At 38.7% G+C, this 25,767-nt stretch overlaps 1 protein-coding gene across 2 annotated transcripts; it reads right to left on the bottom strand.

Annotated features, from left to right (window-relative positions):
- Positions 1–1,124: 1,124 nt before the first annotated feature.
- Positions 1,125–25,350, bottom strand: TAF1A (TATA-box binding protein associated factor, RNA polymerase I subunit A). 2 transcript variants are annotated; one of them, XM_037496374.2, is made up of 11 exons: positions 25,272–25,350; positions 24,090–24,222; positions 21,046–21,215; positions 19,731–19,844; positions 16,077–16,275; positions 11,705–11,835; positions 9,311–9,469; positions 7,137–7,203; positions 6,334–6,457; positions 4,147–4,301; positions 1,125–1,444 (listed from the first exon to the last, which is right to left on the bottom strand). In XM_037496374.2, the coding sequence occupies exons 2-11, from the start codon at positions 24,208–24,210 to the stop codon at positions 1,332–1,334; spliced, it is 1,353 nt and encodes a 450-aa protein (XP_037352271.1). In that variant the 5' UTR covers positions 24,211–24,222; positions 25,272–25,350; the 3' UTR covers positions 1,125–1,331. The 2 variants fall into 2 exon arrangements, with proteins under 2 accessions (XP_037352271.1, XP_037352270.1); XM_037496373.2 differs by having other exon boundaries at positions 24,090–24,212.
- Between the last annotated feature and the right edge of the window lie 417 nt (positions 25,351–25,767).

The raw sequence follows: 25,767 nt of genomic DNA, 5'->3' as shown, positions 1-25,767 counted from the left end.
CAGCTTTTTGTGGTAACCAAGTACTGTATCTCCTCATTTCTCCTCCATTCTTACCTCTATTCTTCTAGAGGATCATGAGAATTCATAAACCTTATTTTATAGCTTTTGACTGATGGATTGAGTAGATGCCCTGGCAATTTTGGCTTATGCTTTGAGATTTTATCCACATAATCTGAGAATTTCATTCTTCTTACATTGATCTTATACAGACCTCACATACAATTCAATCACTGACTCCCAGCAGTAAAGAAGGCCCAATTTGTGGGGTAGTGGTAACTTGGTTTTAGTTCTATGAGGCATAATGGTTTCACATATATGTATTTAAAGTGGATTGTTAATTATTGGTAGTTATTTCTTACTAAGTATAAAATAATTAAATTACTGACAAAACATAAATTTGTCCTCCCAATTTCCTTTCAGATGGCCTAAAATTAGTAGGTATGTATAAGTCAATAGAGGAAATGTGTGGCTTTCCATCTGAACATTGGACTTGTTCTGAAGTTAGGAGTCTTCATGGAACTCAAATACTAGTTATCTGGACAATAAAGGTGTAAGAGCCAAGAGAGTTTGGAAGAAGCACTTACCCTACCAGTTACCGTAACATGTTATAAAGCTCAGCTCATATTTTAGGAAAGCTGTTCTTGGCTTTGAATCAAGCTTTCCCAGTGGGTTTCCTGTGTGACCCTGGGACACTTCTTCTCTTTACCTACTGCTGCATCCTAGTTCTCAAAAGATGGGCAAGGGACATGTGAGCTCTAAAGTGTTGAAGATTTCTGTGCCAGGAAAAACAAAACTTATAGCCCTAAAGTTAGGCCTGTGACAGCTGAAGGCAGCCAGTTTCCTTTACCTTCTCTGACCCAATAGTACCTCTCTATCAGAAGGTCACTTAGCCCAAAGTGCCATGTCTTACTACCAAAAGAGAAAGGGGGAAATCCAAACTTTCTTAATAGACTTCATCACCAATACATAAGGATCATTTAGAATCAAAAGAAAACATAATTTCATTTTACAAGTTTTTTATAATAGTCAAAGGCAAATTATATGCAAATTGCAATAACTGCTGTGTAGATATATTTTCTGATTAAACAATCTGTTTTTTATTTTAAGAATTGTTTAATAAATATTACTGTACAAAATATATGCATTTACAATGAACAAAGGCAGTGAGTGTTTCTCTAGGTATAAGTCATAGAAAATATAAAAATATATAAAAAAATAACATTTTGTAACCATATAAACTATCTTCTTAAGATACCAAATAAATATATACATTTAATAACCACCTACTGAGCTACTGTTCTGTAGCTTCTAATCTGAAATAAGTTCCAATATCAGAGTGATGGATTTACAATACTGAATTTCTTCACTGATTTCTTCATCTGCTTAATTTTTTTCTTTAAGACATGATGATCTTGTTTTGAAATATATCGAAAATACCTACAACCTAAAAAATAAAAGAGCAAAATAAAGAAAAGAAAATTTAATATTAATCAAATTCAAGTATAATTCTACATTCTTAAATTTTTGCTTCAACTCTGGCATCCCAATGATTATGAAATATACTGACTCGTGCCATCTACACCAATGAGATCCCAGCATATTCACCAATGAATAGTCGACTAAATAGACGACTTCCTACACATACAGACATTTCTGATCCATCATAATTAAAGCACATGCTTAAGCTCGCTTTCGGTACTTTCTTAATTACCAAAATACTAGTTAAGGTGATATACATATTATCTATATTCATATGCTACATAAACCTTCTCCCAAAGCAAATTATTAATTTTCTTCTCAATGTTATCTTATAAAACAAAGATCTATAACAGTAAGTAGAAAACCCTGATGTAAAGAATTAGAATAAACATATTACAGGATAGAAGAAATAAAATTATCTAGTCATTCTAGCCACCTAGACCACTTGTCAAATATTTTAGAATAAGTATCAAATTTCTGTAAGAAAAATGAAACTTGGTGATCATGAGCGATTGTTTCCTATTTGATAAATAAATGAGATCTAACTCAAACATGAAAAATTAATTAGTCTCAGTATGTAGACATACATACAAACCCCTCCATTTTCCTCTGGAAAATTGCCAGGATATACACTATATCTAGTAACCATTTTATTATTCCTGGGAAAAAGTATACCAGAATTACTAATATTTTATCTGAGAAGCAGTGGTGTCTGTGGTACTAATATAATCATTTATTTCTAAACACATCTACTACTTTAGCGAGAGTAAAATACTTTATATACAGATTTCTGCTTTCATCTGGAATACAGAAAGCTTAAAAAAACCTGCACTCATTAGAACATAGAGAAAGGCCAAATATGCTACAAACTCCTGACTTTCCTGGAGCCCAGAAGAGCTGAAATCACAGAGCAGCCAAGTGGCCTAACTACTAAGAGGAAGGGTCACTCCAAGGAGAAAGAAACGTAGCTTGCAGTTAGCAGAGCATGGGAAGGAGGGCAGTCACTCCACTCGAGGCACGGAGCAACCTGAGTCCTAGGATGTAATGACAAAATCCAGCTTACCTCCTGAAGGGACTGATCCAAGCCCACACTAAGCCCCTGAAGGAAGAGTTGTGTCCATTTTCAGGCTAGAGTATGTTAGAATGTATAAGGCACTGTGATGTGCACTTGACGCTGACCACTATGCTTTCAGTAAACAGGACAGTCCTCCAAACAGTAACTGCTCTACTGAAATGACATGGCAAGTATGAGACAAAGCTGGAGGATTAACCCAGGTCTCTGCTCAAACACAGATGCCTTTAGATACCTGTATAGCTACCTCTACTAAATTAGTCAGAAATCATAGTCCAATCACATTTCTGTTCCTTGTCATCAGCAAATTAGAGAGAAATTTTCAAATCCCTTTCTATTATTTTAATCCTTTTTGTCCAGTATTTTATTAAATTTATTAATCTGAAACATTTCCTGAGAATACTAATTCCACAATAATGCAAAACATACCAACCTGAAGAAATCCTTCAGATCTAGACTCCCTAGAACAATTGCTTACGCAAGGTCACAGTGAGGCTCACTCTTACCACCAGATGCAGCCTGCAGCAAAGAGTACTCACTAGCTTTTCTATTTCAGTGGCACAAAGCATGTTAGAGTCTTCACAGCCAAAGTATTACACCAAAAAAAGTTCACCTTTCCTTTTAAAAGGATCTTCAAGCGAGTTAATAGGAGGTATTTTTTCCTTTTTTTTTTTTTAACAGATTGCCTTTTCTTATTTTTTTCCCCCAAAGATTTTTTTTTTTTAATTTATTCAAGTATACAAGAACCAGGGTACAGGCAGATGTGCTGGAGGGTGAGAGGATTCACCAGAGACAGAGTGGGGAACAGAACAGGCAGACTGACTGAAATACACTGCCGAGGGAAGCAGTGGGCGCAACAGGAGCAACAGGAGAGGTCTGCTGTGCCATGAGGGTAGCTCCCTGGCCGGCCAGGGATCGAACTTGTGCTGCAGAGACTGCGGACAGCTCCACAGCACTGCGCTCAATTGCCTGCACCACCAGGGAGGCCCGGTATTTTTTTCTTAAAGGAAGAAAAGGTTTCATCCTCACAGGAACAGATAAGTAAATACAATATAGAGAGCTCGTCTAACACAATAAAAATATACCTTTTCTGTTTCTAAAAAAAGTAGACAATTTCAACATACTTTCTAAACATGGAGATTTGTCATGGAAACATTCTGCATACTGTATCCTCTTCATTTTTTTAGGTATAACTGACACATAGAATTATATTAGTTTCACATATAAACATTAATGATTGATGTTAGTATATGCTGCAAAATGCTCTCCAGAGTAAGTTTAGTTGCCATCATCATCATCATTTCAAAACTACAAAATTTCTGTCTTGTGATAAGAATTTTTGCATCCCCTGTTTTACTGGTACCTAAAGACACCCAAGTTTAGAGCATAAAAACTAATCACAATTGACAATATGAAAACACTATTTTTAAGCCGTGGATTCCTTACAGCAGTTCACTTGTCCCAAATCCTTTCTCCAGACAATGCCCCTGCATCTAGTGTTCTTAACCCTCTATCAAATAAACTCTAATATGAATGGTCATCCTTTGGAATTTAAAAATCCCTCAAAAGCCATGTCAAGAAAAAAAAAAAAGTACCTTTTCCTAATAATATTCCAGCTACCAGAGCTTTCTCACAAGCTAAGGTTTTATCCTCCTTCCAATCACTTTTTGCCCAAAACAAGCTGAAGTGAAAGTGTGGCCACCAGCTTTTCCTGGAGTTCCACTCTTCTTGAACCCAGGCAAGATGATCTCTGGAAAAGAAAATGTCAAAGGGGAAGATCAATGATGGAAACAGCTTTATAATGTCAGAATCTGAACTGAAGTAGAGTTGGAGAGATAAGGTAGATGCTTCCAAACTAACTTCTGAGAATGGTTAAGGCATAGCGCATTTACAAATTTTTTTTTAGTTCTCTTTGAACTCCATATCCCATTTTTTATTTAACTAATTAAATAGCCAAGTCAACATCGCACAGCACTTAACATCACAGACTCTCAAATCAAAATCCTGACTCAAACCTCAGATCTTCCATTTACTATCTATGTGATCTTGGGCAAGCTGCTTAACGTCTCTGAGTCTCAATTTCCCTGAGGATATTAATGGTACCCAACTCACACAGTGCTACTAGAATTACACTGATCCAGCCACAAAACAGGTCTCCTATAAAGCTCTTTGCATGCTGTCTGGCACACAGTGAATGTTCACAAATTCTAGCTTTTACTATTACTTAAAAGTTATTTTAACCCTTACTTTAAATCTAATGCTACAAAAAATTATTGTCCACATTAAGATGCCATTATTATACAAATACATGAAAATATGGATTTGACATTTGAACCAAAGCAATCCTAAGTGTTTATCAACAATATAACCGAGCAAAATACTTAATTAGTACCTATAGTACCCTGTGGCAGGGCTGTAAACTTCTTGAGATTAGTAGTTCCTCTAACTTCTAGAGGTTAAAATGATGAACAGTAAATTTCTCTGTCTTCAAACCTTCATGGGTTTATACAGTGTTTTGATTTTGAAAAGTGGTTTACTGTAGTATGTCGCCTTGAGGGATGGCAGCATTGAGAACAGTGTGGGGCAGAGGAAAGTCAACTCAAAGTCCTAGCTGGGGTGGGGAGAGAGAGGGAGGGAGGGAGGGCAGGAGGGAGGGAGAGGGAGGGGGGAGAGAGAGAGGAGAGAGAGAGAGAGAGACCTAGAGGGGCTTGCACCTCTGGAGATGCAGTACCTATTTTCTGGGCCAGTCTCACATTTACTGAGTATCAGATTCAGGGAAGGTGGGTTAAGTACATGGAGGAATAATGTGGAGGGATGTGTGTGGTGGGGATGTGTATTGGGGATACATAATAGGAGTGAATAGGGGCTGCTGCCTGGGGGTTGTTGTTGCTGATCAATACATCCTATCTCTAGTCTCTGTTTACCTGTAACTTCCTGTCAAGATGGCCTAACTGGTTATGCTAATTTGGCCATCATGTCTGCCTGCTGTTTTTAGGAGATATCCTCATACTAAGACTTTTGTCCTGGTGAGAGGACCCTTGCCTGACTCAACATTTTAGCTTGACCTACAGAAACTCTGGGCGCCAAGACTACATCCTGAGAACAAGGGGAGCTGGGGAATCCACATAAGTACAATGATATAGCACACCAAAAACATTTCATAATCAGTATCTCCAAGGTCAAGTCAGATCTGAAGCCTGAAACAAGTTCCCATTGATAATGAATTCCCTAAGCAATTAAAATGGATGTGATAAATGAAACTTAATTCTATGATAGCCTTTCTTCTCGTATACAAAGTAAAAATGATCAAGGCCACTCCATTTCTTTTATTCAAAATGTGGCCTAGTGACAACAGAATCAGAGGGATAGTTTTAGATACCTAGCTCACAACAGACTTAAACATTTGTTGAAAAATAACTTCTGATGATCATATGAGGACTTATACCTCACTGAAAAGACTGAAAACAACTGGGATCTTAGAAGTAGATCACATATACCACAAAGACCTTTACAAAGAATGGGAGTGATCCCATGTGGTCCTTATTTCTAACTTGAAAACACATCTACTTCTCAGCAGTAGAGTATAAGGTATGAGGTTTCTTTTAATAACACAAAAAAACTTAATAGATTCTTGCATTTCCTTGCTTCTGATGTACTCAGAAGAAAATACAACTCAAGAACCAAAAGCATAAAAGGAAACTTCAAAAACTGTTATTGGCTAAAATATTGGGAAATATTATTTATGCTGACCCAGTAGTAAATACTGTGTGTCTCTTACTTACCCCACTAAGGTCTTTCTGAGATATTTTGCCAAATATTTCCAAGCAGTTATATTTTTAGTGCATCCAGCAAAATCTAAGATTCCAAATAATACCTCCAACCCCAGTTTGTGGTGTTCTTCTTTGTCTGCAATGGACATAGCATCTAGAGTTTACATAAGATACTGAAGTGCTAAACAAATAAATTTAGTGGACAAAATATTTCTGAATCATAAGCCTTCTACTTTAGTTAACAGTTTCAAACAACTCAGTATAACCTATATATTCTGTAATGAATCTAAAAATTTAAATAATTTAATCCATACTGATAAGTCAGGGTGGCATATTTAGTCTCTAAATGGGCTCTATACTCCTGAGAACATTATTTAAAGTTCCTGCCTCATTTGCGCAAATAGGTATGTTCTCTTCTATCAGGAGAAATACCAAGCCAATCCTGGCACCTACTAGACTTAAGCTGATCTTTTTCCTATGAAGTATGTTCATTTCTATATTGAGCAAGAATTAAAACAAAGTGAATTATATAAAGTCATTTCTCTTTTGCTAACTATTGCCCAACCTTCCATCGCAGGGGACAGAGAGAGAGTAAATGTTTAAGCTTTGTGAGCTATGTGAGCTCTGTCACACAAACACACATGCTTCTGTCAAGGTGCAAGAGCAGCCTCAGACATTACAGAATGAACAGACACAGTTGTGCTCCAACAGACCTTGATTTACAAGAACAGGTAAGGGATAGATTTGGTGCACAGGCTGGTCTGCTGACCCTACTCCACAGTGTACACTAAGAGATATGAAACAAAATTACTTACCTGATTTTCTCAGTAATCTATGGAATTCTAACATCAGTTTATGAGATGGTACAATCTGATACAAGATCTGAAAGAAAGAATAATCATGCAATTTTTACACATTCTGAAAGCATTTTTTAAATTTTAGCTTGTTTTCAAATAAAGATCTTACTAATATGCCCTTGGTACAAGGAATTAAAGGATACTTTCCTTCAACCCAGTTTCATTTTAGGAATAGAAAGGTGTTCTATGTAAAGCTATTTAAAAACAAATCCCTGCTAATAACAAGATAGTCAGGGAATGGGTAGGGGGGGGAAGCAGATGGGGTGTTTCATTTTCTCCTTATACATTTTTACAGTGTTTTCCACACTTAAAAATGATTTCTGTTCAGACTGAGTTAGCAAATAAGTGGAAAACAACCAATGTCTCACAGAAGAGATATTGAGTATTTATTGATGACAAAAGGTCACAGAGTATTCATATTCAAACTCCCCAAAAGGCAAAGGTGGCTATTAAGACTGTTCAGAAACACAGTCAGTGAGTATTCAAATAAATATATTTTTTTAAAGATTATTTTTTTATTTATACAGTACCTGGGGTACAGGCAGGAGGCACGGGAGGGTGAGAGGATTCACCAGAGACAGAGTGGGGGAGCAGAAAAGGCAGGAATCTCCCTGACCAGCCAGGAATCGAACCCACACTGCATAGGCTGCGGAGAGCCTCACAGTGCTGTGCTCAACCCACTGCGCCACCAAGGAGGCCCAAAAAAATATTTTTAACATTTTTACACAATAGAGAAATAAAAGTTGTCATTTTTATGAATAAAAAGGACATGCAAAAAACAGGATTTAAAGCAAAATTGTATTTTTCACTTCAACACACTTTAATAATAGAAATGAATTTACCCTGCTTCCTGAGGTGTTTTAACTTTACACTGAAATAATTTCTTAGAATATAAAAGGTAAATTTTTGTTAATTTCTCTTATTAATGGGAAATTATTCCTTAATGGATACAGTTTCTATGTGGCTATATAGTACGGACGGTTGCATGAAACTGAATGTACTTAATGCCACTAAAACACACCCTCAAAAATGGTTAAAATGGTAAAATTTATGGCATGTATATTTTACCACAAGAAAAGAAAATCCAGATTACATAAAAAACTTCCAAATTGAAAGAAGACAAAAGCCCTCCCCAAAATAGATCAAAATATTTGACAAAATACTTCATGAAAGATACAAGAATAGCCAATAGGCATATTCAAAGATGTTCAACAATACTACTTTTTAGGGAAATGCAAGTAAAAGCCAAATGAGACGCTATCGCATACCTACGAGAGTGGCTCTAATTCAAAGGCTGACAAACACTAGCATGGATGAGGAGGCTGAACTATCGCACAGCGGTGTTGGCAATGTTAATGGCATAGTCACTTCAGAAAACAGCTGGGCAGTTTCTTAAGAAGTTAGACATAATTTCCAGCAATTCCACTCTTAGGTAGTGACCCCATCCCAAAAATGAAAATAATCGTGCAAGCAAAAACATGAGTGTTCACAGTAGCACTCATAATAGCCAAAAAGTAAAACTAAACCAAATGCATAAAAATAGAATATAATCAGCAATAACAAAGGACAGTAATGAGTAGAGTAGGAAAACTCAGGCCAAAAAAAAAAAGAAATACCGTCAGATTTCATGTATATGAAATTCTAAAAGAAATAAAATTAATCTATAGCGAGAGAAAGCAGATCTATGACTGCCTGGGGCAAGGCATGTGACTGGACCGGCAGCTGTGAAGGCTAACAAGGGGCTTTCGAAGGCAAGGGTCCTCAGAGTACATGCATATGGATGCATGAATCTGTTAAAGACGCATCTAAGGTACACTTAAAATAAGTGTTTCATTGCATGTAAGGTAAATTTCAATAAAGGCAATTTTCAAAAAATAGCAATGTAGAGCTTTCCAAGCAGGGTGGTTGGTACAGGGCTTCTGAAATACTGACCCTCTCTCCTTAGCCTCACTTGGGGTTGGCAGTGGTGGAGGATCTGCCTGGAACCTGCAGTTTCCTGTTTACCTCAGTGTACCATGCATACATCGGCATTTTCTGTGGGCTCTGTGATAGCAATGTTGGAAAGCAATGACCTATGGATGTTTAAAGTAAGTCCCTAATCCTTTTCAAACATTGAAAGAAAAATTCTGTACCTTAAGCACACTTATCAGTTTCTCTCTTGGTGCCTTCTCTTTCTTTAGAAAGTCGTATAAGTAGATATGGGCATTAGGATTTGACGGGAACTTTTCATCATAGGCGTAATTGGTGAGCACCTCTCGAGCTCCATCGCGATCCCCATAGAAATCCAACATCTATATAAAATAAGTCATAATATCTTAGTGCAATTCTGCAAAAATAGCTCTATGAAAGATAAGGCACAGCTGAAGTTTATAGTTGGGTACAAAAGCTATACAACTAACAAAGATGCTTACTGTACAGAGACTACAGTAATGGAACTTTTTGCTTTCACCAGCATATCAATCTATGGGACACAGCTCTTACAACAGAGTCCCACATGGTATCCCATTTTTTCCTGACCTTATTTTGTTACTGAAAAACGCAGCAACTTCAGCCTAAGAACCACTGCTATAAGAAATAAAGTCTTCTAAGTAGGACACATTACCAACTGAGAAAAGACCACACCACACAGCTACCTCAGCGCCCTACTTAGCTTTAGCCACAAAGCAGAGCATTTTGTTTCCATCCTTACACAGGAATCCCTGAAATCACTGGTATATGGCTTCAGAGATCAACTTCTGACTACACAGTAATGACCTGAGCACTCATGAAACTTTTCAAAAGCAAATTATTTGTAAGACTTATTCCTAATGCTCAGTGCCCAGGCCCTCTGTCCTTTGACAAGGAGGTGAAAACAGAAGATAAGACATCCTTATAAACAAGACTTTGTAAGAGTCATTATATGTCATTCCCTATATTGTAAGATAGTTTCAGATTTTGTCCCCTGACCTTCTATATTCTCCCAAATCATAATATCTTTCTGCTTTTTTTTTTTTTTTAATAGAGGCATGTTTTATTTATTTATTTATTTTATTTGTTTGTTGTTTTGTTTATACATGCACTGGGTACAGTCAGAAGCGCGGGAGGGTGAGAGAATTCACCAGAACCAGAGCGGGGAGCAGAGCAGGCAGAAGGACCAAAGTACACTGCTGAGGGGAGCAGCGGGCGGCAGGAGAGGTCTGCGCGCCATGTGGGACCCTCCTCCGGTGGCCGGAGAGCAGTCGGGGATCGAACCGGTGCCGCAGAGGCCACGGGCAGCTTCGCAACCCAGTGCTCAACCGCTGCGCCACCGGGGAGGCCCTTTTCTTTTTTTTTTAAGATTTATTTATTTATTTATATGGGCCTCCCCGGTGGCGCAGCGGTTGAACGTTGGGTTGCGAGGCTGCCCGCGGCCTCTGCGGCGCCGGTTCGATCCCCGGCTGATCCCTGGCTGCTCCCCGGCTGCTCCCCGGCCACCGGAGGAGGGTCCCGCATGGCGCGCAGACCTCTTCTGCCGCCCGCTGCTCCCCTCAGCAGTGTGCTTCGGTCCTTCTGCCTGCTCTGCTCCCCGCTCTGGCTCTGGTGAATTCTCTCACCCTCCCGTGCTTCTGACTGTGCCCAGTGCTTGTATAAATAAATAAAATAAATCTTTAAAAAAAAAAAAATGCATTAAAAAAAAAAAATTTTAAAAAAAAAAAAAAGATTTATTTATTTATTTATACAAGCACTGAGTACAGTCAGAAGCATAGGAGGGTGAGAGAATTCACTGAACCAGAGTGGGGAGCAGAACAGGCAGACTGACGAAATACACTGCTGAGGGGAGCAGCAGGTGGCAGGAGAGGTCTGCGTGCCATGTGGGACCCTCCTCCAGTGGCCGGGGAGCAGCTGGGGATCGAACCGGCACTGCAGAGGCTGTGGGCAACTTCGCAACCCAGCGCTCAACCACTGTGCCACGGGGGAGGCCCTTTCTGCTTTTCTTTTAAGTTCAACAAGCATACTACAGAATTGGCATTTACAACTCTGCTGCTCTTTATTTTATATACAATTGACCACAACACGTTATCCAGTGCTAAAGACAAACAAACATAGAGCACATTTACAGTATAAACAAAAATTACTCAGACGAAAGAGACATCAAATTCTCTTCTTTTTTTTTTTTTTTTTTTTTTTTTTTTAAAGATTTATTTTTATTTATTTATACAAGCACTGGGTACAGTCAGAAGCGCGGGAGGGTGAGAGAATTCCCCAGAGCCAGAGCGGGGAGCAGAGCAGGCAGAAGGACCGAAGTACACTGCTGAGGGGAGCAGCGGGCGGCAGGAGAGGTCTGCGCGCCATGTGGGACCCTCCTCCGGTGGCCGGGGAGCAGCCGGGGATCGAACCGGCGCTGCAGAGGCTGCGGGCAGCTTCGCAACCCAGCGCTCAACCGCTGCGCCACCGGGGAGGCCCAAATTCTCTTCTTTTTTTGAACACTTTCATTAGTTGCCTTCTGATCAATATATTTGGCTTACAAGTAAATGAACTTAACAAAGCTTTATGAAAAGTCTACTGACCTCCACATAACTCTTCACAAAAGGGTCCCAAACACCTGGAATTTGAATCAATGGAGAAAGGTTGACAGATGTCTTCCAGCTGTGGTTGAGCATATTCTGGGATGCTGTGTTGTAAGCATAATCATCCTCATCTGCCCAAAGATAAAAGATTGTTCAAAGTCAGTTAGTTTTAAGAACTTCTATTGAATTATTAATAACAAACTATCCACAAGAAAACTGTATGCCTTAGTGGCTTCATGGTGAATCCTAATATTTAAAGAATAATAATAATTCTTCACAAACTCCCCCTGCCCCAAAAAAAGTATTGAGGCAACACTTCCCAAGTGACTCAATGGCAGCAGTACTATTCTAATACCAAAACCAGACAAACACAAGAAAAATGGTTAACAGAGATTCAAAAATCCTCAACAAAATGCTTGCAAAGGTGAATCCAGCAACATATAAAAAGGATTGTAAACCATGTCTAATGGGCTCTATTTCCGGGATACAAAGTATCTGAAAATCAATCCATTTAATACATCAAATCAATAGAATAAGGACAAAAACCACATGATCATTTCAGGATGATGAGATGATCGCAGCTTTTTAATGCAGAAAAAGCACTTGACAAAACTCAATAGTCCTTCACTATAAAAACTCAACAGGAATAGGAGGAACTTCAATATGATGAAGGACATTCATGAAAAACTCACATCTAACATTAGACTTCATGGTGCAGGACTGCATGCACGTGAGAAAGTTCTCTCTGGCTACTTCTCTCATCACTGCACTGGAGGTTGTAACCAATTGCAATTTGGCAAGAATAAAAGATATTCATGTTAGAAAGGAAGAAGTAGAACCATCTATGTGCAGATGGCAAAATCTTGTGTATACTAACACTAAGAATACACTAAAACCTTTTCATAACTAATAAATGAGTTCGTCACAGTTGCAGGACGCAAGATCAACATATAGTACTCAACTGGTTGTCAAAAGTAGTATGTCTATACCTGCAATGAACATTCCAAAAATGAAAATGGGAAAACCATGCCATTTACAATAGCATCAAAGAAACCCAAACCTGCTGAGGTATAAATTTTACAAGAGACAGAAAATTATACTGTAAAAAGTAATATTGCTCAAAGAAATTAAAGAAGACCTGAATAAATGGCAAGGCATCCCACATGCATGGGGAGGGAGACAATCGCCTCAATGTAATTCCTATCAAAATCCTCAGCTGGCTTTTTTGCATAAATGGATAAACATCCTATCACTCACATGGAAATGCAAGGGACCAAGCATAGTTAAAACAATCTTTAAGAAGAGAAAATTTAGAGAATTTACACAAAACTTCAAAAGTTACTACAAAGTTGCAGTGAACAGGACTGTGTGATACAGACCTAAGTATAGACATCAACAGATTGATGGAAGAGAATTAGGGTTCATAAACAAAACTTCATATTTATAGGCAACTGATTTTTGATAAAGGTGCCAAGATATTTCAGGGAAAATAAGAGCTTTTTCAAATAGATGTGCTGAAGCAACTAAGAATCCACAATCAAAATATCAAAGTTGGAACTACCTGCCTCCCACACACTACTCACAAAAATGAACTCAAAATGTAAAATTACAAAATTCTTAGAAGAAAAGATAAGTGTACATCTTTGTGATCCTAAAGGAGTCAATGGTTTCTTAGATGCTAAAAGCACAAGCAACAAAAGAAACAGATAAATCAAACTTTATCAAAATTAAAAACTTTTGTGCTTCAGAGGGCACCATTAAAAGATTGAAAATTTAGGGAAAATAAGACAAATTTGCAAATGGTTTATCTGATAAGGGGCTGTATTTAGGATATATAAAGCATTCTTACAACTCAATAATAAAAGACAATTAAAATAGGATCAAAGGATCTGATATACATTTCTCCAAAGATACACTAATAGGCCATAAGCCCAAGAAAAGGTCAACATCATTAGCCACCAGGGAAATGCAAATGAAAACCACATAAATGTAGTACTTCATACCCACCCCGATGGCTATGATCCAAAAGACAAGTAATGGCAAGAGTTGGAGGAGATGTGAAGTTAGTACCCTCTGTGCTGCTGGGAATGTAAAATGGCACGGTTGGTTTAGAAAAAACCCAGCAGTGGGCCTCCCCTGCAGTGCAGCGGATGAGCGCAGCCTCTGCAGCACCGTTCGATCCTCGGCCACCAGAGAGGGTCCCACATGGCATGACAGACCTCTCCTGCCACGCCCTGCTGCTCCCCTCAGCAGTGTGTTTTGTCAGTCTGCCTGTTCTGTTCCCTGCTCTGGCTCTGGTGAATTCTCTTACCCTCCGGCGCTTCTGACTGTACCCAGTGCTTGCATAAATAAATAAATAAATCTTGGGGGGGGGGGGAACCTGGCAGTTCCAGATTTTAATATTTTAAAGAAAAAAGACAGATTCCCAAAGTAAGTATAAGCTGGGTATACATTTAATAAAAGGGGTTCTCAGTGCATCAAAACCAAGCAGGACAGGCCATAGAAACAATTGCAAACCAACTCTGAGTACAAGTTTGCATGTTACATTCTTATGTGTTAGGTTATATACAACTAGTTCTAACTTTTTCTCTCATTAAACAGACATTTAAGGTTAAAGATCATCTAAAGAGCCCCCACATAACAGCCCCTCTTCTTCATCTGCTGCCACAGAACACTGTCAGCTGCAGGGAGGTACTGAATCATCCATCTATGGGACTGATGATGTAAATGCCATGTTCTAACTGCTTTAATCATCAAATATTTGCTTAACTTCGACCTGACCATGTGTGAGGAGGAAAGTAAATATTGACTTAAAAACTTACCTAATCAATATCAATATCTTTTAAAAGAGAAACATTCCATCAGGCAGTATGGCAAGGTTAACAAAAGAAATAGAGAACAGATACGGGACCTCAAAAGATACATATTTTTCATCTAGAAGAGGAGATACAACATAAAACATACATTAAAAAAACAGGATAATTGAAAAGCAGAGATGAAGAGCCAAATGATACAGGCAAAACATGCATTGATATATTAGGTTTAAGGCATAAGAATGAGGGCTCTCAAGTCTTAAAGGGCTGATGGCATTCTAGATGAGATACTGCACAAGATCAAAATGATGATGATGAAGACAGACTATCAGAAGTGTTTTGGGAGAGATCACAAATAGAAAGAATGAAAGGAATTTTGAGATTAGTGAACCCACATGACAGGAGACCAAGGATAATATAGAAACACATGGATAATATAGAAACACTAAACACGGTTTATACACACGTGTGACATAACAGCAGGACTGAGATTTGGATAGAGGAGAAAATGAAATGAAAGGGGTCAGTCCTAGGGAAGCTATGGAGAAAGATATGCAAGAGAAAGAAAATGCAGAGATTTATACAGCTCCAAAAAATACAAATTTGTGGACAGCTGAGGACAACATTGCCACTAAAAGTTAACAGAAAGGAAATTCAGTTTGAGAAGGGTACATTGTCATTTTGGGGGATGGGAGTGTCAGTAAGTCAAGCAAATTTTTACAATCTTTGTACAGAAATGAAACAGTTTCATCTCTCTTTATTCTTTAAACACATTATCCTGACAAAAGTTATAAACAAACTAAACTTCATTCTAAACACACGCAGAACCAAAAGTTTATTATATGCGACAATACAATGAGGAAAATTTGTAACTTGTCTTTGAAATGTTTTAAAAAAGTAACAAATCTAAAGTGGTCATGAAGGGGGGAGGAGGGAGTAGTATCTGAACAAGTGGGGGTGGGAATTGTATGGGGACTATAACCAAGATGAAAGGGGCGCAAAGGGTTATGAAGCTGTCCACAGCCTATGTAGTTATCTGCAGCCACTGCAGCATGAGTTCAATCCCCGGCTAGGGGGCTATCCACATGGTGCAGAAGACCTCTACTGCCTCGCCCGCTGCTCCCCTCAGCAGTGTATTTCAGCCAGTCTGCCTGTTCTGTTCCCCACTCTGTCTCTGGTGAATCCTCTCACCCCCTGCACCTTGGGCCTTACCCTAGTTCTTGTATGTATAAATGAATCTTAAAAAGAAAAAAGGATGAAAATGCATACATTGTGCAAAAATGAAAAATGATGTAAAAAATATATACAATTAAAAAAAAATAAATAACTTTAAAAAAATAAAGTGGTTATGAATTTGACTTATGGCTCATCTAACTGATGTCTGAAAATCTGATATACCAGCAATATTATGAATGATGACCAAATGTTTACATCAATAGAAATGTTCCCTGCAATATGGACAAAGCCAGGTTTGGAACTAGAGAATTCATTACACCCTAAGATCCCTTCTGTTCCTTAGATTTAATCACCATACAAAAAACTCATTCCTAGTCACTCACCAAGTTTAGACAATTCCATCTTCTTTTTAGACCAAGAATAATATTGTAAAAGTCCTTTGTAGGCTTGAATAAGGTTGATTAATACTTCCTGGGAAGATGACTTTTCACCATATCTCCATGTCTCTGCCTGGCTGAGACTTCTGCTTGCGTCTTCAAGCATTCCATGATGCAAGAGGTATAATGCATGTTGTAAGGAGATCTGTAACAATAATAAGGAAACACACCAACGTAAGGTCACTAGACAACCATGACCATTAAGCTTGGTAAAAATATGATAAAAAACAGGGACACAAATGATGTAATAACACTGTCCCTGTCATCAAGTTTTTCAATCTCACAATCAAGGAAGACAAATAATGAACATTATGTGAATGAGAACTATATTACAGAAACTCACAACAGAGGGCAGTGTCATCTAGTACAAAGAACAGGGGCTTGGAAGACTGAGTCCTAGTCCACATGCTACTTTAAACCAAAGACACACGAGTAAGTCACTCACCCTCATTAGTGTCACTGTTACAGGGGAAAATTACACTCAACTCTTCAGAAGGCTGTCACGAGGACTAAATGAGATATTTGCCTGCTACCTAACACTGACTTTGGTTCATATCCAGTAACTAATAACGTAACTATAACTATTTAATACAAGCTGTACGAGCACAGAGAAGACATCGTAAGAGGCGGTGAAGAATGGTGTCGGTGCAGATAGAAAGCAAAGTGTATCCCTGCTACAGGAGAAGCAGTAAGAATAATTACACAAAGGACAAGGAGGGCAGGCATGGGGGAGAGCAGAATGGGAAGGATAGTTAATCATGTGAATAGAGTCAGACCAGAGTTCTAGGTTTTTAGCTCAACTGATCTCTCAATCCATTTTCCATGAGAATGTCAAAGAAACTATACCTTGTTGCTCATCTGTGCAAAAGCCTTCAATGGGTCTCAGTGCTGATGGCATAAGGCACAAGATCAGTGGGAGTGGCACACAGGTCCAGCCACTTCCCCCAACTTCTACCCACATTATCTTTTGAAAAACAAAAGCACTATATACAGGGCTGTCAAACTCTTCATGACCAACCTGTAGTGCCAGAGCACCCTTTCCCTAAAAGTCACACCCTCTAGCTTTTCAGTCTCATCTCAGACATCACTTCCTGTTTTCTTGATTTCCCCCTATGCATTTAATTCCAGCCCTCTCCAAATTCGAGACCTGACCATTCTCCTTTGTCTTCTCATCATATGTTATATTTCTACTATGGTACCCATAAGTTTATTCCAATTTTATCCCTGTCTCCCTCTATGGCAAGAACTATGTCTAGAATACTGTCAGGAAAACAGCAATTCATGCTTTTAAAAGTATCAACAGGGCCTCCCCAGTGGCGCAGCGGTTGAGCGCTGGGTTGCGAAGCTGCCCGCAGCCTCTGTAGCGCTGGTTCAATCCCTGGCTGCTCCCTGGCCACCGGAGGAGGGTCCCACCTGGCGCCCGCTGCTCCCCTCAGCAGTGTGTACTTCGGTCCTTCTGCCTGCTCTGCTCCCGGCTCTGGCTCTGGTAAATTCTCTCACCCTCTGGAGCTTCTGATTGTACCCAGTGCTTGTATAAATAATTAATTAATTAATTAATTAAAAAAAAAAAAAATAAAAGTATCAACAATCAAAAAACCCCCTAGTTTTAATGACTATCTATCACTCTCAGACATTCCTCCCAGTTTGGTTTTTTTAAGATTTATTTATTTATTTATACAAGCACTGGGTACAGTAAGAAGCATGGGAGGGCGAGAGAATTCACCAGAGCCAGAGTGGGGAGCAGAGCAGGCAGAAGGACCGAAGTACACACTGCTGAGGGGAGCAGCGGGCGCCAGGTGGGACCCTCCTCCAGTGGCCGGGGAGCAGCCGGGGATTGAACCAGCACTGCAGAGGCCGCGGGCAGCCTCTCAACCCAGCGCTCAACCGCTGCGCCACTGGGAAGGTCCCATTCCTCCCAGTTTTCTTCAACTGAACTGTAGATTCTGTGAGCTCAAAAGGACCCGTCCCAATAAAATTTAGTTAAAACTCTAGCCTCTCTCCCCAATCAAATGACTTTCTCTTCCAGAAAGAAGAGAAGGGAGTATATAATGCCAAGGAAAACCCTTCCTTTCTCCAATTGTTTTGTTAAAAAGTTCTTCTTTAACTAGAACCAGAAGATGTCTCATTTAATTTTTACTCACAGCAGATCCAGTCCACCAAGGAATAAGGTCATGAAAGTGACTGACACACAAGTAGAAACTTGTAAATTTTTCCTAAATTAATAAATGATATCTAAAAAGAATTCTAAACTGGGAGAAATCTCTTTTTTAAGTTAGAAAGCAGGGGGATTGTAAAATGGCACGGTCAATGTGGGAAACATTCTGGTGATTCCTAGAAAAGTTAGTAGAATTATATGCTTATTTGTAACTCCTATATATAAATTGATGTGTAGGTTTATGTTATATAAATATTTACAACACAATTCAGCAATTCTACTCCTTAGTATATATACCCAAAGAAACTGAAAAACAAGCTCTCCAATAGGTATTTGTACGCCAATGTTCAATGCAGCATTATTCACAATAGTCAAAAGGAGAACCAACCCAACAGCAGATGAATGGATAAACAAATGTGATAGATACAACAGAATTACTAAAAAAAGAAGCATATTCTGAGACATAGATATATCCTGAAAACATTTTGCTAAGTGAAAAAAGCCAGACACAAAACGACAATTACTGTATGATTCTCTAATGAATATCTAGAATAGACAGATTAACAGAGACAGCAAACAGATGGGGCTGCCAAAGGCTGCGAGGAGGAGAGAGTGGAGAATCTTAATGGGTAATGGGTACACAGTTTCTGATTGGGAAGATGGAAACATTTTGGAAATACTGGCAATGGTTGCACAATACTGCATGTATTAATGCTGCTAAATTGGACACTTTAAAATAGTGAAAATAGCTTTTTTTGTGTTATGTCTTTTAATCACAATAAAACAAATTTTGGGAAATAGCAAAAGTAAAAAAAAAAAAGAATCAGAGGGCAAGTATTTTAGGACTTGTGGGACACAGAGCCTGTTAACAGCTACTCAAGTATGTCATCTTCAGGTTAAAAGCAGCTGTTGACATATGGACAGATAGGGCGGGCAGAGATGTGTTCAGTGAAACTCTTTAAAGACAATGAAAAAATTTAAAATGCAAGTATTTAAAACTATTGAAAAGTAAAGTGTTTTCTTAGTCAAAGTGAGGTGATATCTCATAGTCATGAAAAGATATTTTCATATATTCAAATTCTCAATTTATTTAGCACTTTTCTTTTTTCAACATGTACCTGTTCCTAGGGAGTTCAAGTAACCTAAGAAAATTATTACAATTGGGCCCATCATCACAATAAAGCATAACTGCCATCTGTGAGGAACTGATTATGGCAGCCAGAGATCTACTAAGAGAAGGCATTTCCAGTCAGTGAACCCGATGGGTGACAGAAAATGAGAAGGAAATAGTTCTCATGATGCTGCTTTCTTTCCACTACTCTTATTTATCCAGGTGTCTTAACCTTTTTTGTCATGTTTTTTACATTATTGCCTACTTTAACACTGACACAGCAAGTTCTAACAATGAACAATGCAAATTTAAACTGACAAAGCCTAGTTCTCACCTTTAAGTAATTCATGACACCAATATTCTTCATCCGGTCTGCAAAGGTATTGAAAGTCTCTATACTGCTTTTAGGATGGTAATATAGAATTTCACTTCCAAGTTTCCAAATAATCTGTCAAAACAAAAATTACTAAATGTAATATCCTTGTCTTAATTTCTACCTACAAAAGCTATTTTACTTTCTGATTACAACATTAAAACACAACTTATAGTTCTTATTCCTAGGTACCACTACTGCCAACATTTTACTGTACTTCAGTGTGAAACTATTATATATCTGACAAAATCTTTTCATGAATTAGATTAAAATACTAAGGATTGAGTTCTGTGGCATTCCAAGTCAAGAGGTCAAGGAGAAGAGAAGTCAGACAAGGAGACTGAAGAATAACCAAGGAGGCAGGAAAGAAAATTGACAGAGGGCAGTGTGCTGGGGGCCAGAGGAAGAAAGTTTATCACATGGCAGGGGATGATCTACTCTGTTACATATTGTAGAGAGAGCACTGATAAGTGGCCACTGGATTTAGTAATGTGAAAATCTTACCTTTTTTTTTTAAAAAAAATTTATTTATTTATATAAGAACTGGGGTACAGGCCAGATGCACGGGAGGGTGAGAGGATTCACCAGAGATAGAGCGGGGAACAGAACAGGCAGACTGACGAAATACACTGCTGAGGGAAGCAGCGGCTGCTGCAGGAGAGGTCTGCACACCATGTGGAACCCTCGCTGAGGGCCGGGGATCAAACCAGCGCTGCAGAGGCTGTGGGCAGCTTTGCAGCCCAGCGCTCAACTGCTGTGCCACCAGGGGAGGCCCGAAAATCTTACTGTTGACCATGACAAAACAATCTGGAAATGATGATGGTGGGGGAGAGAGGGAGCCTAGATGGAGGAATTTGGACAAAACAGGTATATATAACTCTTTCAAAGATTTTTGGTGGAAGAGGAAGTAGAAAAATGGGGCATAGTCAGTGTAGGTAGTGGGGGGTCAAGAGATGATTTTAACATGGAAGAAATCACAGCACATTTGTAATGATGAAGAAAAACATCCTACGGAAATGGAAAATAACAGCCATGAGGAAAGAAGGAAGAATTATTGAAATGCACAAATAAATGAATAATGGGGAATCTAAGATTTTGTGTCCTAAAAGGATAGCAAGTAACAAGTGTGTGAACAAATTTTCCCATACAAACTCTCCACCCAAAGCTACTTTCAGTAGCTTTTGGTAAAATCAATTTGAGGTGTTGCTGGGTGAAGCTCAAGAGACACAAACTCCCAGAAATCTGTATTTCCTCCAGCAGACTCACACCCGCTTACCTCGGGAGCAGCCTGCCTTTTGTGGCTGTCTGAATCTTCCAGGATCTGTAAGTAACTGTGCATGTATTCTGCAGCTCGCTGCCACTGGTGCTTCTGCATTGCTTCTTGGATAAAATTTAAACAAGCATTTGTTGTCTGCGCAAAATCCTTCTCCTTTTTTCCTTTGGTCTCTAAAGTGATCAAAGAGAAGCGTCTTCACCCACAGTGACCTTGATTCAGTTCAAAAAACTTCCTTCTGATAAGCAGAAGTCTTAATAAGTACAATGGCAGGTATTACTTAACCAAGCCCATAGCCAATAGCAAAGCTAGCTTTCCCTGAAACGAACTTATCCACACACTACTTCAAGTAGAATTTAGTAAATAAAGTGTGTTTAATTTAAAGATGTCTTAACTGGATGTTCTTTAGGTACCAGTCACCAGATCCTTCAAATCTCTTGCAATTGTTCTTTCATTCTTGTGCTAAACAATCTGGGTAGAATCTCTGTGAGAGGGCTCAAAAAGCACCATTCCAAGTACTTAGAATGGGTAAAAAGAATCAGGTAAGCAAGGTTTATTACCTACCTATGATCTGAAAATGCCAAGAGGAGATTTTATTTTTTAAGGACTCAGTTCCCAGTAACTGATGTTAAGTGCAAATGAGATTAAAAGTTGTAGACATTATTAAACTTTTTCTCTCTAAACAATAGTTGAGGTTAGTTACAACTCTGTTGCATGAAGAACAAGTTACATGTGACAACCTCCTGTTCCCTTCCTGTACGACTACAAGACCCCTGCAGGCCAGGAGTCTTCCAGCTGGAGTACCCTTACCTCTGTGAAGTATCCATGGACTACTAGGTACCATGTAAAAACAGTCTTGCAGGAATCATCTTACAAATCTTCAAATTCCTCACCTACTCTTTTTTAAAACTGATCATAAAAGCTGTGCCTATAGTCAAAGTTTCACATATAAAATTATTTATATTACATTATGGTGAAAATACAGGTGATTGGTGTTTAATTTCATTTGAAAAAACAACATAAGTAGGAATTTTTATCTTTTGCAACTATTAACATTGTGGTACAATTGTTAGATGGTACTTTAAAACTGTAAGGTAGCACATAATTTTTTTAAATTGAAGAAATTAAGCAAAACTTTAAAGACTACCGCTCTAGACTAGTGCTTCTCAAACCTTTTTAATGTATATACAAATCACCAGGGACAACGATGCCTGCTGCTACTCAGTTCAGTGCCAGTATCACTGGAGAGCTTATAAGAAATACTCAGTACAAGGCCCCACCCAGGTCTCTGCATTAAAAGATACATTTAAGGGTCACACTACAGAATCAGCAGCAACACTAGCCAGCAATGTAGGAACATGACAAAAATCTCTTCTCCAAACCTCATTTATTAACCTAACGGAGGAACTTAGGTAAAGCTCCCTACTACCATTTAAGATTTCCCAGCTCAGACTAGAAATCAACTTTAGACTACTAAACAGAAATCCTTGGAAAATTCCTCTGTTTTCCAGAACAACCCTTACTACAGCAATAGCTCATTTCATTTTCTGCCAGCAAAAGATCATCTTTTTTATTGCTGATAAGGAACCAGTGCCATCAACCTAATTGCCTTAGAAAAATCTGGAAACTTGTCAGTTTGTCAACAAATATTTTTTTGAGCACTGCTATGTGCCACACACTTTTCTACTCAACCTAGTGCTTTATTCCAGACTTATCCCTGTCTTCAGTTTTATTCTAGAATGCATACTCAGCAAAATGCCAAGCTATCTACCAGGAAACAAAATAAATACTTGCAATTTTTTTTGCAATTATGGTTAATTATCACTACAATGTCAGTATCACCTGCAACTATTTCTCCTTGCAAATATAAACTATTTTGGGTTAACAGGCTTGGCTAGTTGTGACATATGAAACATTCTGAACATGTGAATTCTGGTCTTAATCCTATTTGCTTGCAGACTGACCCAAATTCTCTACAGAACATTGGTGAGAGAAAAATGCCCAGGATGCCTTAACCAGAAGTAACTTTACATGACTAGTTCTCTATAATGGGTGACACATACGCTGAAGTATCATCCATTCAACTCTGGATCAAACCATGTGCATTAGTGTAGCAAAAAAGAGGAAAGAAACTATTACTTTTTCAACATTCACTATGAATGAAGATTGATGCTAAGTGCTTTACATATATTATCCATTTTTATCTTTTTCTCTTTTAAAAAATATATCTTAGTCATTAAAGTGTAGGCCTGGAGCTCAAATAGAACTGGGTTTGATTCCTGATACCAGCAATTAGTGTTTCACTTCTTTAAGATTCAAATTCCTCATATCTAAAATGCTTAGCACAAAGATTATGTGAGGATTAATTTACTGAGATAATTTTTAAAAAGATATCTAGATTTATGGAAAAAGAAATAGAAGATAAATTCTAGGAGCCAAGGAAACTCAGTCAAAGGGAATGAAGAATGAACTAAGAAAGACGTATTTGAGGGCAGTTAAAAAAGTGCTAATTCAAGTGTATCTCAACTATACCACTCAGTATACCAACAAACAGTAACTGTTTCTTTTCTACTTTCTGGGATAGGTTGTTCATCCCACAGAAAAACTTGCTTATATTTACATTAGATGAAAAAGGAGGAAATATTTTTTTGAAATCTATTATAGAACAATCCTATTAGGAATTAATTCAATGTAATGCAACAGAAACTTCTTGAATGCTTCCTAGATAATATACTCCTCAAAGGTAGAACTTTTCTTAGTCTTCATCTAGGAATTCCAATATCAGCCAATGTCAGTCATATAAGGGCTCAGAGTAAGCACTCCTGAAAAAAACTGTGTAACAGGCTGTTATTAATTCTAATGAAAAGAACACTCAAAAAAAAAAAAAAACCCCAATCTATTTTTTTTTTTTTTTTGCTTATAGCCTAAAAAAAAATCCTCATATATTCCTATTGTGAAAACCAAACAATCTTGGTTATTCATTTTGTATCTATACCTAATCTTATCTCCTTTCATTAAAGTTAAAATGGCTACATTATTTTACTTACCTACAGTTTCTATATGCTTTCGGAGCCAAGGAAAATACATTCCTTTACCAGAGAGCACACATTTTTCCACCTGGTCATCCTTTGATGAGGGCCTTATAAGTTCTTCACTGAAATCACTCATACCTATTCAAAACTGAGAACATTAGTCACTTTTTGTACATCTCAATCCACAGGTTTCTGAGCTATTAAAAAAAGTCATCTTGTTGCATTTAATATCATCTGATGAGCAAAATTTATACCTGGTAGTTACTTTATAAAGTAAGGCATGAATTTAATTATGTCAGCCACAGTCAAAGAGAATTCATTCAAAAAACAAACAAAATAAAGGGTTTTTTTGGTGCCCTTAATTAAGGAAAAAAGCCCAATAAAATGATGCATATACAAATGTTCAATATTAATAGGAGTAAATATTTATCAAGTCCTATATATACATCAGGAATATACACCATCTAATTTAGGAACTTTTACCTTTGAAATAGGTATTATTTTATTTAACTTACATGTTGAAAAAACTGATGGGCTTAAAATTATGCAGCCTGGCCCAAACTTACAAGAAAGATGAGATTCATATTCTAGAAACCAGAATGATTTGGCACGAAGAGTCCCTCCTCTATGGGCAGCAGGGGGTCGGAGAGTAGAAGTGACAGCGACAGGTCAACACGGATTTAATCCTCAAGACGCTCAGGGCCCCGCCCCCTCAGTCCCAGTCTACCCCCACCAACTGATAGATGCAGATGGTGCTACCGACAGCATTTTTTTATCCTCTCTCCGTTCTCATCTCCGCAATTCTAGTTCCGGACACCTTCAAACTGTCTCTCCATTACAGAATGAGCTTTCTAACTAGTTACCCTGCCTCAAATTTAGCTCGTCCACGTTACAGTCAGAAGAAACCTTTTAAAATCAAATTCTAAGGCTTGGGGCATGGGTTTGAAATAACACCCGAATTTGCATCCGACCCACACGTATTTTAAGGCGTCATTACAGAAAAAAAGCTCTCACTTCCTAAATTCTCAGACTACACTGGCGTCAGGCAGTTGCCACGGTAACCAATGTTTCCCCACCCTTTCTGCCTCGTTTTCAGGTTTTAAGAGAAAATATCAGAAAGAAAACACGACTGAATCCCAGCAGATCCCTCCCAGTTCCTTAGGGTAGGTGATGGTGGACTATATCTGCGACACTTACCAGTCTAAAGCCAGAGAATCACACTAGACAGTCTTCAAATGTGAAACACTAAGACGGAAAGGCCACCGGAAGCGGAAATAGCGAGTGCTTCGTTTGAGCATGCGCAGTGCTGGCGACTGGCAGAGTAAAAACCCAGCCCCGCCCCCGACTCCTCCCCCTGCGGTGGAGGCGGCGCCGTCCTCCCGGCAGCCTCGGAGCTGACCCGGAAGTAGCTGCCGAGTAGCTCCCTGGCGCGCGCTTAGGTTTTAGTTCCAGCGGGTAAATGGGAGACTTTTATCACAAATGGAGGGTAAAACGAGAGGACGGCGGCTGGACGAGGGGAGCCGTCAAAACAGATTGTCACTTTATCCGAGTAATTCACTTGGCGATGACCTTCCGGTGTCTGCTGGGCTCACCCCCGCGCTGCGCGGGCTGGGGGCGTAGCTGGTGACCCTGAGCGGATGAAGCTTGGCATTGCCTTCGACTGCTTTCTTGCAGTCCCTTTTCCTTTACTGAG

Source organism: Talpa occidentalis, unplaced genomic scaffold, assembly GCF_014898055.3.
Source record: "Talpa occidentalis isolate TD23 unplaced genomic scaffold, MPIMG_talOcc4v2.1 talOcc4.8, whole genome shotgun sequence".
Lineage (NCBI taxonomy): Eukaryota > Metazoa > Chordata > Mammalia > Eulipotyphla > Talpidae > Talpa > Talpa occidentalis.
Note: the sequence above shows the minus strand (reverse complement) of the source record. Positions and strands in the feature narration are given on the sequence as shown.